Source organism: Gekko japonicus, unplaced genomic scaffold (genome assembly GCF_001447785.1).
Source record: "Gekko japonicus isolate JY-2015 unplaced genomic scaffold, Gekko_japonicus_V1.1 scaffold47, whole genome shotgun sequence".
Taxonomy (NCBI): Eukaryota; Metazoa; Chordata; class Lepidosauria; order Squamata; family Gekkonidae; genus Gekko; species Gekko japonicus.
The window spans coordinates 972,911-991,077 of record NW_015165235.1 but is presented as its reverse complement, the minus strand read 5'-3'; the positions used below and the strand labels follow the sequence as shown (position 1 = coordinate 991,077).

Here is an 18,167-nt window from a genome sequence, read left to right as displayed (position 1 = left end):
CAAACCAATTAAGAATGCGAAAAGATGCCAATAATTCCTTGTCTTATTGATTTGCAATGGCATATTTCTTGGTGCAATGTCACCACCTGTTGTTGCACCTGTCCTAGGTAAGCTCAGCACCTAGGCATGAGTCGTGGTCTCATGCTTCTAATCAGACAATACATTTTTTTAAGTGTAAAACTGGATCTCATTTTTATTCATTCAAGTGGCTTCATGAGTTATCAGTTTTTTTTGCTTCAAACCAGAAGTGAGAAAAACACCACATTTATTTTAATAACTTCCGAGTTGCTTTGAAAATGCTACTTTACAACGTTTTCAAAAATTTTTGGAAGTCTTCTGTGGATGTTTTGGCAACTTCTGTACAGAACATGTCATCAGGCAGGGCTACTAGCTTGTCCAAGGCGATGTAGCTGGGTTGCTTTGGATCATACTGTGCTCTTCCCAGGAATTTAAGAAACAAATGCCTTTCTTTGATTCGTAATAGCTTTGAATTAAAAACCTGCAAATTAAAAAAAACCCACAAATTTAAAGTTAACAAGTTTATATTGTTGAAGTAGAAAAACATATTTGCAAATTATTTTATAAAGCAGATAAGATTAATAACATTTTAAAATACAATAAAACACCTGCATATGTTGTATAAAACCAGAAACCTACATAATTTTGCCTATAGTAAAAAGTAAAGGTTCCCTTGTACTGGTCCCTTAAACCAAGTAACTTCTCGCTGTAACAACTGTGGTATAACAGGTGACATACAAGATTCTCACCTGAGGGAAATGAACAATGTTGCTGTGAGGAATGTCCATTACATTGTGCAAGTAATCAAATATCTGTGTGAGTTTCCTTTTGCTTATGCCCAAAGTTTTGGGGATTCTGTATACAATCTGCTGAATTTCATTCTGAGTAAAGCCAAGTTCAAGTTTATACACCTGAAAAGGAACAGTCACAATTAAATGTATTAATACACTTTGGAACACTTCAGGGATCTATTTTGGTGACATTAAAGACCTAAAATCAAATGGGGTGGGGGACTTTCTGATCCTTATATAGTAAACACCCAATAAAATTATAAAATGAAGCAAATTGCTTGTAAAATACTTTTTGTTCTACTTTTTTGACCAATATAATTAGTATTTATAGAATCTCAACTCGATTTTCACCTGAGCAGACATCTAGCACACTATTTTTACTGAACATGAAAAGCACGTTTTTAAAATCCACTGCTTGGGTCCAAGTCTTTAAAATGCCATTCACTGACCACAATGAAAGTGAAACCAGACATTTGTGAGCACTCTATTAATAATAGGATTCTCCTGCAAAAACCCACTGCAAATCATTGCAGCAAGCAGAAGTGCCTTCCGAAAACAGGCAAGAAAGCACTGGTTTTGAATTGGGATCCCAGCGTGCAGAGGAACTAGTGGCAGCCTCACTCCAGAATACTACCAAACAATTCTATAATGCTCATGCAGCAGCTCATTCTCATCCACACTCAAAAGAGTTAGAGCTGCTGCCTGCCATCCAAGAATGCGCCACACAGTTTATGTGCAGTGTAAAAACTAAAAAAAATTACCTTTTCACACTGGAATGGCTAAGGACTCCTAAAGCATGGTCTAACAATAGCAGACTTACCTTCAGATTTTCTTTAATAGGTTCAAGACTGCCAGTCAGTAACCTTGGAAGACGAGCTACTAAGTTTCTGGTCTGTAGTTTAAATAGAAGCCAAAAACGTTACTTAATACTGATCACTTCAACATCTCTTTAAGGTAAGATAAAACTGTTCTTAATCTTCTTTGCTGAATTATTTTCCTGCGTAGGGACTTTAGAAAGCATACTTTTTATTGAATGAACAAGGGACACTTGGGGGATGTGGAATGGCAGCCTGACCCTATCAGATCTTGGAAGCTAGGCAGGGGTGAGACTTGGCTAGGAAACCACCAAGGAACCGCTTGATGAATTGCTTGCCTTGAAAACCCTATAAGTTCACCATAAACTGACTGCAACTTGAAGGCACTTTACATACGTACAAGGGACACTTGACAGCTGACACTTTTCCCTATGCTGTGTAAATATTTTTCCTACACAGAGTAATACCCATCATATATAAAGATACTGGGTACTTTAATGCAATTATATGCGCATACCACTTCCAAACATGCAGCAAAATAAATACCCGTGCCATATCAGGACATGGTTTTCCTTCTATTCAGTGAGGGCTTATGAATAGGTCATTGTCTGTCAGGCTGTTTCCACATGGAGATTATTCTCCACATAGCTCCTGCTGTGTCATGCAAAGGCGCCTCTGCCGTGGCAATGGAGGATCCACATGGGAGTTCCCCTGTACCTTCCTTGCTGCAGCCCATTATGGCTGCTATTCCTCCCCTCCCCATGCCTCTGGAAGGCTTTTGAAAAATAAATAAATAACTCCATTGTGATCTGCTGCAACAATGTACTAGCTCCCAGCTTTTATGTAAAAAAAGTCTCCAGCCCTTTTTGCTGCAAAGCTATAAGGGGAAAATGTGCAGCCTGTACCTAACTCTGCAGTGAATCTGTCAATTACCATTTTTTGAAGCCTGAAAAAAGCACTCAAAAGTGTGCTGGGGGGGGGGAATTTGTGAGGGATGATGTAAGGCAAATGTAAATGGGACCTGCAACATAAACACCTTTTCATCCAAAGGCATATAGACTGATCTTTTCAAAAATATATCCTACCAGGTTTGGGAAAGATCCCAGTAAAGTGGGATATCATGGAAAAGGACAGAGGATGTCATTATGTGGGTGTGCGCTCCAAAAAACCAACACTGCAGTAAGGAAGCAATGGAAGTGCAGAACGTCTGTGTGAAAGCAGCCTCAGTTTCAGTACCACTTCACACAAATGTTTTCCCTATATGGCTATTACATATGCACAAGGTAGGGGCCTGTGAGGGATCATGGCATGTATGTGTGGGGGGAAATAGCCAATGGAGTTATTATCTCCTGATTGTGCAATAGCATGAGCCTCCTGAGCTCCCTAAATGAGTTGCTCCCTTTTTACCTAATCTGGAGCATCAGCAGTCCAAAGCTACAGAACAAATTCTTCACTATGCTGAACTTTGAAATTTGGTAAGTAGGAACCTGCTCAGCTTACTCCAAACTTGTTAGGTTCAAAGGTGGCACAGCCTTAAAAGCGTGTAGTATCAGAAGATGAGGGAATATTAAGCATGTTCCCTCTTCCAGGATATTTAAAACTCTTAGGAGCTTGATCAGGCCAATTGCACCACTGATTTCCCTTCTGTTTCCCTCAATATTAACAACTCTCAACAGTCCAAAACCCCTTGGTGGACAAAGAGACAGTTTCTCTTCAATGCATTGTTTTGTTTTTTAATTTGTAAGCAAGTATTCTTTTGTACGCCCACGCCCCCCGGGTCTCTGCTAGGTCTGTGGTGGTTGCAGTTCATCACCCTCCTGATAGGCATGGGGCTATCAAGTTAACTTTAGGAGGAACAAGAAGAAAAATTGTGACTGCGCAGCATGTACATGACTTCCATTCGTTCCAAGAGGGATTAAGCAGGGCTCCTCCTCAGCAGTCTGTACCCTGTGTTTGCTGGTCTGCCATTTCCAGACCTTCATTCATTTGAAATTCTAAGTCAGGGCATTCTCTTGTAATACCCGTTTTACTCCATAGCACAGAAAAAAATTCTTTGAGCATAGAAACTAAACATCCAAATGTTCAGGATGCCTTTTGGCCATCTGGATGAACAAGGCTGCATTGTCTTCCTAGCCTCAAATACTGTTTTAAGATGACAGGCTTCAGAGGCCATGCTTTTTGTCACTGCATTGGTAAGGATTCCTGCTACCTGCTTGTCGACCTTGTTTTGTTCCTCATGAATTCAACCCCACCCCCGCGTTTGGAAATCTTTAAAGGAGATCACCAAAATAACCCAAGTGGAAGAATAAGGTACCTTTCTCACATGCAATCCAAGTTCTTTTTGAAAGAAACCCAGCCTATTATCCAGCCTTTCCACAGAGAAGAGAAGTAAATATGGAGCCTGTGAGACAAGTCGTGCAATTGCTTCCTTGCTGAATTTTTTGGATCTTAGATAAGACACCCTGGAAGAGAAGAAGATAAATCCAAAGGATAATGAAGAAAATAAAACTGTCAACCCTTATCAAGCTGTGTCAATTCTTCAGCAGCGTCAATCAAATTGACAGATTTGAAATAATATTAATAAGCAAAGCTGCCAAAAGGAAGGGTGGAAAAGCCTGCAGGTATAACAAAAGCAAAAATCCATGCCCTAATGAGAAAGGAAAAATAAACATTCCAGCGCAAAACATTATGATTGTAATGATTTCCAGCTGTATTTAAATAAAAAAGTCAGTACCAACCTAGCTCAAAGAAATAATATTCCTATCCCTAAGGAAAACATTAAAACATGACTGCTTCTACAACTGAGAGTTGATTTTTAAATAAGAGACTTAAACAGCTGAAAGGTCTCTGTCTTTAAAAAAACAAAGTACCCAAGGCTACAATTCTAAAGAGCTGCATTTTCCTTGTTCCCAGTGCATGATTGTATTTAGCATGTTTATTTTAACATTTAATAACATTTAAAACATAATCCATGTCAATTTTATGCCCCAATAGCAACAAATGCCTGAACTTGAATACTTGATGTGGTTTATGTGTTACATTCAAACAAATTCAAAGCTTTTTGTGAACATTATTTTACTGGAATAATACCTGTAAAATTTAAACACAATACAGCATGTACTTTGCATACATTGTTTAAACTTAATAACTCCCCCCCAAAAGGCACGGGAAAATGTTGTCAGACTAATTTTAGCACACCAAAGAACTGGTGATCCCCCAGCCCTAAGGAAGTCTGGCTGTCCTCAACTAGGGTTAGGGCCTTCTTGGTCCTGGTCCCGACCTGGTGGAACTCTCTGCCAAATAACATCAGTTCCCTGCGCGGCTTGGTACAATTCCGCAGGGCCTGTAAGGCAGAGGTGTTCCATCAGGCTTTTAGTTGAGGGCAGCAACGGTTAAGACTGGCACTCTTTCTTTCTTTCCTATGACCCCCACGTGCCCTTCCCTGCTCTGCCACAAGGGACAGCAGTATAGCTGGCAAAGGGGGATTATATCGCCATCTTGGACTAGTTAATTTATTGATTTACTGTAATAATTCTATTTATATTGATTGTATTTTAAATGTTTGTAAGGATGTAAATCACCCAGAGCCTGCTTGCAGGGTGGGCGATTCATAAGTTTAATTAATAATAATACACGATATGCAATGGATGTGGTTTTCCACACATCTGTGTCAACAGAATTTAATTTTCATCTCAGGATGCCACTGGGGCACCTTATCATTTGCATTACTAGTTTGTTCCATGTCAGATTGGTGATTATTATATCCCTTCCTCCTCTTACATGGCTATGTCTAAATAATTTTAATTTTAGCATTAGCTTTAGCTTTGATTTGGTTAGCATTAATAACCTGCTTTTTTCCCTTTGAGTTAGCACAAATGTTTGTGATTTTATTCCCCCCAACCCCAGGGTTTACAAATCAATAAAACATACATGACCTCATAGAAATTCAAGGAATAATCACCTGGAAAAAAATTAATTACAACTTTGAAACTGCAAAGCTTGTTTTATATTGTATTAGCAATGGCATCCATCCATTCTTATAAATTTTATGAAACAATCTTCAGAAATGGAAATTTTTCCATGGAAAATTTTCTGTCTAGTGTGCTATAGCGGTTAAGAGCGGCAGACTCTAATCTCGAAAACCGGGTTTGATTCCCCACTCCTCCACATGTAGCCAGCTGGCTGACCTTGGGTCAGTCACAGTTCTCCCAGAACTCTCTCAGGCCCAACTACCTCACAGGGTGTCTGTTGTGGGGAGAGGAAGGGAAGGCCATTGTAAACCACTCAGACTCCGTCAGGTAGTGAAGAGCGGGGTATAAAAACCAACCTTCATAGGATATTTCCTCAAAGTAAACATCACACTATTACTACGAACCATTTTGTAGATGCTCCTGGTCTAATTACCATGGTTTGTGGGCATAGTGTTAAACTCAGACCTCAAAAAAACAGCCCTAAATCCCAGTTGATTATGGGTAGCCTTTGGCAAGCAATTATCTCCACGCCATTTTTGTTGTTCAGTCGCACAGTTGAGTCCGACTCTTCGCGACCCCGTGGACCAGATCACAGGATTGACTGATTTGATCTTTTTGCAGTCCAAGGGACTCTCAAGAGTCTTCTCCAGCACCATAGTTCAAAAGAATCTATTCTTCGGCGCTCGGCCTTCCTTATAGTCCAACTCTCACAGCCATACATGACTACTGGGAATACCATTGCTTTGACCATGCGGACTTTTGTTGGCAGGGTGATGTCTCTACTTTTTATCATGCTGTTTAGGTTCGCCATCGCTTTCCTCCCAAGGAGCAGGCGTCTTTTAATTTCATGGCTGCTGTCACAGTCTGCGGTGATCTGGGATCCCAGGAACGTGAAGTCTGTCACTACTTCCACGACTTCCCCTTCTATTTGCCAAGGAGTGATGGGGCCGGATGCCATGATTTAGTTTTTTTGATGTTGAGCTTCAAGCCCACTTTTGCGCTCTCCTCTTTTATCCTGAGCAAGAGGCTCTTTAGGTCCTCTTCACTTTCTGCCATCAGAGTGGTATCATCTGCATATCTGAGGTTATTGATCTTTTCCTCAGCAATCTTAATTCCCGCTTGTGATTCATCCAGGCCAGCATTTCGCATGATGTACTCTGCATACAAATTAAATAAGCAAGGTGACAATACACATCCTTGTCATACTCCTTTCCCTATGCTAAACCAATCAGTTGTTCCATATCCGGTTCTAACTGTTGCTTCTTGATCCTTATACAGGTTTCTCAGGAGACATGTGAGGTGGTCTGGTACTCCCATCTCTTTAAGAACCAGCCATAGTTTATTGTGATCCACGCAATCAAAGGCTTTAGCATAGTCAATGAAGCAGAAGTAGATGTTTTTCTGGTACTCTCTTGCTTTCTCCATAATCCAGCGAATGTTGGCAATTTGATCTCTAGTTCCTCTACCTCTTCGAAACCCAGCTTGTACTTCTGGCAGTTCTCTATCCATGTACTGTTGGAGCCTAGCTTGTAGGATCTTGAGCATGACCTTACTAGCATGTGAAATTAGTGCAATTGTGCGATAGTTTGAACATTCCTTGGCATTGCCCTTCTTTGGGATTGGAATGTATACTGACCTTTTCCAATCCTATGGCCACTGTTGTGTTTTCCAAATTTCTCTACATCATACTTCTAGTTAAGAAGTGCCCTCCTGGCTGAGAGCAATTGTCCATCTAATCCAGCATCCTGTTCTGCACAACAACCAATCAGATGCCTGGGAGCACCAAACAGGGCACAGAGGCCTTCCCCTAATGTCGTCTCCTAGCCCTGGTATTCAGACGTTCACTGTCTTTGCACGTTGAAGTACCCAGTAGTCATCTTGGCCAGTAACTATTGATGGACCTCTCCTCCTACCATGATACAGCAGGAGTCATGAAGAACCAACTACTGGGAAGAGGAATAATGAGAAAATAACATTTTCTTGCCTTCATTGACTGTGAGTCTTAGGAAAAGGAGAAACTATAAACAACATTCCAATCTGTTTTCAATTAAAAAGTACAAACCTCCACAATTATGCAAAAACAGATGGCAAACAGTTTTTTCTCGGTCCCTGTCTTTACCCAATATTGAAATAATTTCAGTTTTGGTTTGAACACATCAGGTAAATGCTCTTATTCTTTCCCACTCCATTGCTAGACAACAGCAAGCGATCCTTCATTAAGAACAAAAGCATGTTAACAACACTAGCTTATGCATCAGCAATATTTCAAAATAAACACTTGTCCTGAAGCTGCCGTATGGATATTTTGCAACTGTCAGAACAGTTAGGAGTATTGGACTGCTGAGTTTGCAGTGCTTATCTCAAGTAATAAATGCCATATTTATTGAAATGGATGTTGTGTTCTCTGGCAGTGAGGATCCAAAGCAGCAAGACATTCCAGGCAGCGAAGCTGCCCATATTGTCTCAATCTGTGCAGGAGTGTTTAGGCACAGATAATTTATCTGTATCCCATTTCCAAGCTGCACCCCTCAGAGTGCACCCCTATGATGACATGTATACAACATGTAAATAATTCTGACATTAATCAAATTCTGTAAGAGAAAAGCCCTCCAGCACATTACGATTCTTTCCAGCTGGAGCCCTTTGTTCCTCTGAGGACCTGATCACCACTTATTTAAGGCAGCATACAGCTTGTAAGATCCTTTGCTATTTTTTAGCAGGCTGGAAATTCAGTGCAATCAAATTGATACAGTCAAACCCACCCTAGGGGACAACTTTCTGATCTGGGAAGTGCTTTCAATAAAATGTTTGCAGTAGGTGTCATCTTGCAGTGTCAAGGAAACTGCACACTCAAGCAGTTGTGGCAATTTCCGTGTATGGCCTCTGTGAGGTTGTTGTCACCCACCTACCAAGCCAAACAATATGTCAGGCAACCTCTGTTTTCCTGGCTGTGCCATGTCCAACAGGCTCCAAGAACACTTCCAACAAAAGACTTGCAGCTTTTAAGTCTTCATGTAGCTGTTCCTACATCTGGTTCCATCCCCACAGGATGAATTTGAGTTTTCCTTCCTTGAGACAAACATCCATCAGCTTAAAACAGTTACATCAGCAAAGTTAAACTCCTTTCACACTTGCTGTGTTTAGAAAAGCACACACACACAAAATCCATGCTCAAATCTCATGAGTCACAATGTCTTGCAAATTTCCTTCCCTACCCTACCCTTAGGAAAGATCCCAAGAAAAACAAAAAGCAAAAATGATATATGCAAAATCTATGTTCATGCTGGACTCCATTTGGAAATAATCATACACAATAATGTACAGACACTGGCCTGTTTCTGGATAACATATGCTGCATTTGCTATACTGAACATTTAAGACTGTGGAACAGGATCATCAACAAGTCCCTCGCCCCCATAAAATTTTACTCCATATAGTTTGAGGAGACTGTGTATAAAACCCTTTTAGGATAGTAAAATATTTCAGGTGAAAAAAACCCCTGAATAATAAAGATCGCATTCTGTATGGTCAATATTTTTTATTGCTGTTTATAGAAGCCATTTTACCTGGTCTCTAGATCTTCCAGTTCTTCTCTGAGAATATAAGGGTTTTTAGTGAGAAATGCCCCAAGCTGATTATCTTCCACACCAACATCCTTAAGAAATAGAAGTATTTTTGTAATATCTTTTTCAAAGTCTAACTTCAGAAGAAGCTGAGCTGCAACTGGACGCTTTTCCACTTTAGACAAATCAACTCCTGCAATAAATTTATCAGAAAATACAGCTTGTCAACCTTTGGTTTGTTTATGACCCAAGTATTTGTAAGTAACACTGAACTTCGTGTACAGTTTCTTTCATGCATATTCTGGGCTGCAGCCAGCATTCTTTAGCTGCTAAAAATCAGCATATACGCTCAGAAGGAAAAAATCAAGACAAAGGTTTAACAATTCTATCCTACATTTGGTATAATAAAAGCAGTAAAAAGTCACAGCCAAATACTCTTTATCAATCACACCCAACTCTTCGAAGTGTAAAGGCATAATTTTCTTCAAGAATCTGGGAAAGGCCCTCAGCAATCTGGCACAGAGATTCCTGTTCAGAAAATCATTATTCTAAATTCTGCACACTTAAAATGAGATCTGATGCGAAGTTACTCCAGCCTAAACCCACTGATTTTTATGGTTTCCCAGTACACCCATAAATAATAAATCTACATTTATATCCAGGTTGACTTTACACAGCACTGCTATTTTTCCCCGTATCTTTCCCCAAAAATCTATCACTTTTGGGCATTCCCACCATAAGTGAGAGTACCACCCTTCTTTTGCATTACAGTGCCAGCAATTACGTTTCATCCCTTTTATCATATATGCCAGTTGTGCAGGGGTTCTGTACCACTTGCCGTGTGTACTCTCTGTTGCAAACAGCTTTAGATTACTGATCCTACTAAGTGGTACAGACAGCAGCTAAAACTGCAGCGGTTCCTATGATGCTACAGGTAACATCAGAAAGATCCGAAAGGGTGCTTCAGATGTTAATTGTTTTACCTGCAGGTATTTAAGGCCTGTGCCTTAAGTTCCAGGTATCTTTGGAAAGCTTAAATGTAACACTTTTATTCTTTATAAGAAGCCTTCTAGCAGAATGCTGCTGATCATCAGCACCCAACCATTCAAATATGATTCCTCCATACATCCCAACATATAGGTCTTAAAGTTCATGGATTCTTCGCACTTATGCAGAACGTGCCATAAAGTTGCTACTGACTCATGGTGACCCCCTCCACGAGGTGTTCCAAGCCAGAGAGTGAGTAGAGGTGGCTTGCCATTGCCTTCCTCTGCATTAACCACCCCGCTCTCTTCCTTTGTGGTCTCCTATCACCAACCCTGTCGCCAACCCTGCTTAGCTCCCAAGCTGCTGCTCATATTCATGAACATATGTCAAAAAGAGAAAAGTCGCTATAGTAATTAAAGGGGCTTCATACACTTGGAAAATGCAGTGGACGTCTCCACAGTGGTACAGCACCTTCCCTCATATTAAGGAAAACTTACATTTGAGAGCCAGGCAAGCACTAGACTATATTGTACCCAACATGCCTCGTTTCCTCCCCCCTACTTCTATCAGAGTACTATGCCTACGGAATTATAATTTGCTGCTAGAGATTCCAACACACACAGTGCCTACCCATACAGCTGTGCTTACCTAGAAGCACCAACTTCTGTAAAGTTTCTGAATGATCAACGTAATCCTGAAGTGTAAAAGACTCCAAAGGAACTGGTGGCTCAGCTACAATCTGAACGGCTTCATCTTCTGAAATCTCCTCCAAGGCGGATGAAGGCAATGACTCTTCCCATCCTGAAAGGTCTTAGAAGTGGGAGGAAAAAATGAAAATAAACTGAAAAAATGTATAAATACACCAATACACGAAAACATTATTTAGGGTGAACACCTCATTAGCAGTGTCAGTAGCTTTCTTCTGTTACGGGCTGTGAAATATATGCTGCCATCACTTATTAGCACTTATTAGCACCTATGTTTACTAGCACTTATGATTTTATATGTTGTGGTTTTATTTAAATTGTGTGTTTTAACATACCCTGCTGTTTGTTTATATACATACATACACACACACACTCTGTAAGCCGCCCTGAGCCTACCCTGGCGGGGAGGGTGGGATACAAGTTAAATAAACAAATACAAATAATAAATAAATACATTCAATTATCAGCTGAACAATTAGTCATGAGGGAAAGGAAATTTCAGGACAATGTGTTCAAGACATTCTGATCCTAGCCCTGCCACAGGCCAGGGATCCCATTCAGTATACCTTTCCGCACATTCGCTAATTTTAAGCACTTTTAGAATGTCAGAAATCACTTGACCAATGCACATATTACAAGATCAAACACTGGTTTCTGCTGCTCCTGGAACAAACTGCTTAACCCCCTGCTTCAGCTTGCTCCCCTCAAATGGCAGAGTGGGGAGAAGCAAGTTTGTCTTAACAGAAAGCAGAGGAAATGATCCCATTGAGGTACAGAAAGCAATTATGGCAGTTCTAAATTAGCATCAGCATAAGCAAAGGAATCCAAGGCTTTTATAAAAAAATGAGAGGTTATGAGAAGAAATAAGAGTTTGTGCATGTTACTGAAGAATGAACTGAGAAAGTGGTTAAAGCATCCTGGAATATCGTTTATAACCTTGGAAAATTTATTTAGAGACTTGAGGCAAAACACATAAATTAAGGAATCAACCTAAATACTACCAGTGTTTTCCTCTTTCCTACATTCCAATCTGGTGTTCTCAGAATACACGCAGCCATCCATTCTCTTGCTTGCCAAACAAAAGGTTTTAATTCCTCAAGTTATTGTCATGTTACAGGGGCAAAAATACCAATTACTTTACGTTTTCATAGGACTATTTGTAAGCTTTCACCAGCTGCTTTTAGCTTCACCTAAGTGTGACTTTTAACAGAAAAAGGAAAAAAATGTAGGTGATAAAACAGGCACAACACTGGCAGGTGCAGCCCTTGAGACAGATACTGCCTGATTATTGAGCAGTCCACTGGCAGGTGCAGCCCTTGAGACAGATATCGCCTGATTATTGAGCAGTCCTGTTCTGTCAAGTTACACACACAGGAAAATCATCCTTTTCATTAACATTAACACTCTTTAATCTCTTGCCATAGACTGCAGATATAGGATTCCAGTGGAGCCTTGCAGACACCATTCCCTAACCACACTATGGAAGTTAATTTTATTGATTACAACAGATCTTATGTCCAAGTATATGGCTCTGAACTGAATGTACAACTAATTAACTGATCCCAGACTAATTAACTGATCCCAGAGGATACCAAACTATCAGGGAGGCAACAATACAAAAAAAACCCCAAACAAAACCAATTCAACTGATAAAGCATTACTAATATTAACTCTAGCACCATCAGGTGGCTTGCAGAAGGTCCCAAGATCAATTCCCAGCATCTCCAATTAAAGGATCAGATAGCAGATGATATGAAAGACCTCTACGTGAGACTCTAGAGAGCTGCTGCCAGTACGAGTAGACAATATGGACCTTGATTAACTGATGGTCTGATTCAGTATAAAGCAGCTTCAGCTGCATATGCATGATCCCAAGGAGTGAAGACTGAATTAAACCCAAATTTACAAAGCTCTGTTGCTACAGAGCAGTTAGCCAGAAAGCTTCCCTTTTGTCACTCAAACCACACAGACGGTACTGTTCAGACAGCACTCCCAGCCTCTCGACAAGGGATCCCAGTGGGGCATAAGGAAGAAGATCTTGTGGGCAACAAGCTGAAATCGTTAAAGGTAGTATAGTTCAAAACCAGCATTTGAATTGTGGCAAACAGGCAATAGAAGCCACAGGAGAGCCTGCAGCACTTATATTGCTTTGCAGCAATCCATTCTACCAGGTACTATGGCAGATATTTTATATATCATTTTCTTTTTACTCTGTCCTTCTTCCAAGGAGCTCTGGACAGCATACTTGCTCCACCCTCCAGTTATCTTCACAGCCAACCTGTGCAGCAATTAGGCTTAGAGAGAGCAGCTGGGCCCCAAGGAACAGGAGATTTATACCTGGATCTTCCCAGGCTAAATACTGTACTGTGGCCACTACACCACACTGGCTCTCATCAGAGGTACAATCACTCTTCCTTTAAAGTATTTACAAATCTTCATAACTGCAACTGGATCACTAGGCTTCAATCCAAAAAAGGGTTTCTATGGATGGAAGGATTTTCATCTGCAGGGTAAAACTTTCTTACCTCCCCCCTCTCCCCACAGCCTAATGCCTGAAAATACATGATTCAGTCCTCAGGCAACAATGAATCTCTAACACAAGGCTCTAGAAATGTTTGAACCCACCAAGTAAAGACAATTCAACCATGCCAAGCCCTTTTTATTAACAGAAAGAGTAATGAGATTTCAATCAGAATTTCAGATAGAGTGTTATGAGAATCCCCACTCCAGAAGTTCTTCATATATATATATTTCATTCATTACCTACCATCATCCAATGCTTCGGAGTCAGAACTTGATCTTGGTTCAGTTTGTTTATAAATTAGAGAAAGTGAATTATTTTCATGACTTTGATTTAGGGCAGTGCTTGAACTGCAGAATCTTATGAGGCTATCAAAAAGAGGAGTTCTAGAGTTCTTCAGTACTGGTTGATGGAAATGTCTGTAATGCCACAACAATGGCAAACCTGGTTGCTTTAGAGGAAGTGTCCATGTTTTGATCAATTGTCTTCCGACTTTTCTACTGTCCACAATGTTGCCTTTCTTCAGCAAGCAATAGCATCTGGATATCTGTTGAGTTAACAAAGCCATCTTACAACGATATTCTGTAATAAAAGATAATTGAAGAGAAATGTTTATTGTGCTCAAGGAAGACCGTACAGAAAAAACCACAGTACTGAAGGAAAACTGAAGAGCATGTAGTATCATTCTGCAGTGTTATTCAGTTTCCAACTGAGCACAGTTCTGAAGCAATAACTGACATTCTGCAGCCTAAGTATAGTAACATTGGAGATACAGAAACAATATAACCTTAATAAGATGCTTCAAGAATATTTTAAGATGTTTGTCTGTAGCAACAGAAAAGAGCAAGAGTCCAGTAGCACCTTAAAGACTAACAAAGTTTGTGGCAGGGTATGAGCTTTTGTGAGTCACTGCTCACTTCTTCAAACTGCTCAGAAAATCAGAAACAAAACCTTCCCAAACAACCAAGTCTTTTTGATAACAAATTTACCACTTTGTAAGTTTTTGTGACCCAAATTAGCACATACTCCAGAAGCTTAATTACAACATAATACATGTGTTAGTTCTGAACCTATCGTAACAGTCTTGTTTTGTTTGTAGCAGGGTAACATAGCTACCACTCTTGGTAAGTCAACATCTGTAGTTTGACAGGAAATCATTACCGTGATTGAGGCCTAAATTAGCAGGAAGTTTGACACTAATTCAGCACTACTTTCATACAGGAGTCTCCCTGCGAAGTTCCTTTACTGAAGAACAATCGCTTTCAAGTCAGCAGCAGAACATCCTGGAGACTCCGTCTCAGTGATTTCTGAACACTGCCATTTTTTATATCAGTTGTATGTCTTTTTATTATTTTGCAGCAAGACTGACCAGCTCAGTGAGTGTAGGGAATACACTGAACTGGAGGATGAGCAAGTAAATGAGTTGCTGATAGCATGGCTGACGTAATGGCACTCACTGAGCAGGATTCAAGGCCAGATTTTGCAACAGGATTTGTTAAAGAACTAGTTTTCCTATGAAGTGGCCTGTTGTGGCTATAGAGTAGTGGTTTTAGATTAGGGGACTATCTGTAAGCAAGCACTTGGGTGTAGACAATGGATTGCATAGTATACTCTGGGTAGTGTGAAGGTAAGAATAGATGGATTTCTGATATAAAATGGTGCTCTCGTCATTTATTTATTTATTTATCCCAATTTATACCCCGCACTCACAAACCCCTAACCTCCGGCACTGGCACCAACTGCACCCATTGAAGGTCAGGAGTGGGATCCCTACCCCCAGACCGCCCCGACTCAGGCACAGGGCCTCCGTCTTCATCAGATTCAAGTGAAACCAGCTCAGTCTAAGCCAACCAGCCACAGCTTGCAACGCCTGGTCCAGATCTTCCAGTGTAGAGTCAGACTGGCCGCCCAACAACAGATAGAGGTGGGTATCATCCACAGACTGGTGACACCCAAGCCCATGCCTTCGGGCAATCTGGGCAAGGGGGTGCATATAGATGTTAAATAGCATCGGGGAGAGTACCGCTCCCTGGGGTACTCCACAAGTCAACGGATACTTCCAGGACAGCTGTCCCCAGCCCTGAAGGAAGGATGCGAGCCATTGTAAGGCAAGCCCCTGAACTCCATTGTCAGTTAGGTGATGGATCAGTAGCTGATGGTCGACCGTGTCGAACGCCACCAACAGGTCCAACAGCAACAGCACTGCCGATCTGCCTTGATCCAGATGCCTCCGAAGATCATACACGAGGGCGACCAGTGCTGTCTCCATCCTGTGTCCCGGGTGGAAGCCAGACTGGAAGGGGTCTAAGATGGAAGTGTCATCCAAAAAACTCTGTAGCTGGACTGCTGCAGCCCTCTCAGTTAACTTGCCCAAATAGGGCATGTTGGAAACTGGTCTATAGTTAGCCAATTCGGCTGGATCCAAAGATGGTTTTTTCAAGAGGGGACGAACCACGGCCTCCTTCAGTGACCCAGGGAACAAGCCCTCTGAGAGGGACTTATTAATAATCTCCCTTAGGGCACCTCGAAACCCCTCGTGACCCACTTTATCTGTGAAATAGCTCGCAAAGGCCAATTCCCTAGCGTTTGACCTGCCTTGTGGCAGAGTCATGACTCATCATAGACCAAATCGTTCTAAATAACTGGGCTGGGCGTAAGCTTGCAGAGACAATCAAGGCTGTGCAGCACTCTTTCTTTGCAGCCTTGACTGCCATCTCATAGGATCTCATAAACTTCCTATAAGATGCTCTTGTAGCTTCGTTGTGGGCACGCTGCCACTGTCTCCCTAGCCATCTTAGCTCTCGCTTCATCAGCCGCAACTCCTAGGTGTACCAGGGTGCCAGCTTGGTCTGGGAGCGCTGAGGGTGTCAGGGAGCGATCTCGTTGATGGCTGCAGAGAGTTGGTTGTGCTAGTCCTCCACAAGCTCATCTAATGAACTGCCAGGGGGCACTGGATCCCACAGAGCCATCTGAAGCCATGTTGGGTCCATTTGGCTCTGCGGGCAAGCTAAAATATGCTCGCCGCCTAAACAGGGTCGGGGTGAAACATCCAAACGGGCCCTCAGGGCAGGGTGGCCCGGCCATGGCACTGCCAAAGCAGTGATCCAGTCCATTGTAGCCCCCGCTGCGAAGATCAGATTGAGCATGTGTCCGGCCCAGTGAGTGGGAGTTGTTACATACTGGGAGAGACATAGTGCCGCCATGGTTGGCACCAGGTCCGCCGCCTTAGTGAAGGCCGCATCATCGGTTCTGGCCCAGTGAGTGGGAGTCATTACATACTGGGAGAGACGTAGTGCCACCATGGACGACACCAGGTCCGCCGCCTCAGTGAAGGCCGCATCGTCGGTATGGACATTGAAGCTGCCCAAGACTATCAGCCTAGGGTTTTTCCAATGTCCAGCCTGACACAGCCTCCATCAGGGACAGCAGGCTATTGGCTGGTGCAAATCGCCAAACTCTCCCCAGCTTCCCACACTAGGCCAGCACACTCTATGCCCGTGATCCTTGAAGGGGGTTATTTGTCCTAGCCCTGCTGGCAGCAACCCTCAGGATGGGACGTAGGCTGGATGGGGGCCGAGCTACTCTGCTTCTCCGTCCCCTTCCTTTGTCTCCCTGCCTAGTCCCACTGCTGTACTTTCCCCTCCCCAAAAGCACTGGTATCCCTTGCTCTGCCATCATTGCTCCTAGTGGTCTTCGCAAGGCACAGACCACTAAGAGAGCTGGTAGATGCAACGCCTAAGTATGCTACCCGTATAGTCTACAATTCCCAACACTGCTGGTCCACAGTTACCCAACCTTTCCTACTAAACCTACTCCAATAATTGATTGTCCAATTTCCAAATCCACTGGCCAGTGGCCTAAATAAAGGCCAGGGAAATAATAGTTGTTGGGTTTTTTTACATAGTTGTACATTATGAAACAGGTTTCTTGAAAGTAAACCTGTTACTTAAATGTGGTCAGTTTGATGCTGGAAGCAAAAAATAATAATTTTAGAGACATGAACTGAGGAAAAGTAGCCCTAAATCAGTTATGAATATGCTGACATGGTGCAGAGCCATGCAGTACTAATAACCTGAAGAAACCGTCCTTCTCTCCAAATCAAAGTAATTGTGAAAGATGACAAAGTTGTGAAGGGTGTGTACTCTCATCAAGGATAATATTTCTGATAGTCTGTAAATAAGGCTGGTAGATGAGGTAAGAGTTTGGGATGTGAAGAGTATAGGATGTGGTTCAGTGGTTGAGCATTAGCTTGGCATGCAGAAGATCCCAGGTTCAATCCCCAGCATCTCCAGTTAAAAAGATCTGGCAGTAGGTGATGTGAAAGGCCTCTACGTGAGACTGTGGAGAGCTGTTGCCAGTCTGAGTAGACAATACTGACTTTGATGGACCAAGGGTCTGATTCAGTATGAGGCAGCTCCATGTGTCCATGTGAACATCCTGACAATTTCCCATGACACTTTATTGATATGAAAGTCACCGCTATTCCACAAAAGAACTTCAAAGAGAAACTCTGAATTTAAATTTTTGATTTAGAATTTATTAGATTTGATATTCTTCATTTAGGCCTCTGTTACAAGAATGGTTTCCTCTGATTTTGTGAACGTTCATGATGCTTACCTGCTAAGCAACTCTCAAACAGAAAAAAGTGTCATAGAAAGTTAGAAATGTTTGATTAACTACTAGTTTTTTATCTTTGTAATTGGAGCCTACCATTGTCCTTTCTTCTAACTAAAGGCTCAAGATGCAACCTAATCTATATATCTAATAGCCAAGTTGCCCCCGTGAGTGCGGATC

General features: G+C 41.8%; 1 protein-coding gene across 1 annotated transcript in view; it reads right to left on the bottom strand.

The window, feature by feature from the left end:
• Window positions 1-210: 210 nt before the first annotated feature.
• Window positions 211-18,167, bottom strand: part of MTERF3 (mitochondrial transcription termination factor 3) — a 20,694-nt gene continuing 2,737 nt past the window's right edge. The window contains exons 2-8 of the mRNA XM_015409863.1: window positions 13,620-13,955; window positions 10,794-10,955; window positions 9,162-9,351; window positions 3,939-4,086; window positions 1,630-1,701; window positions 768-929; window positions 211-499 (exon numbers count right to left, since the gene is read on the bottom strand). Coding sequence (XP_015265349.1) covers window positions 305-499; window positions 768-929; window positions 1,630-1,701; window positions 3,939-4,086; window positions 9,162-9,351; window positions 10,794-10,955; window positions 13,620-13,955 — 1,265 coding nt within the window. The 3' untranslated portion in view covers window positions 211-304. The remainder of the gene's footprint in view (window positions 500-767; window positions 930-1,629; window positions 1,702-3,938; window positions 4,087-9,161; window positions 9,352-10,793; window positions 10,956-13,619; window positions 13,956-18,167) is intronic.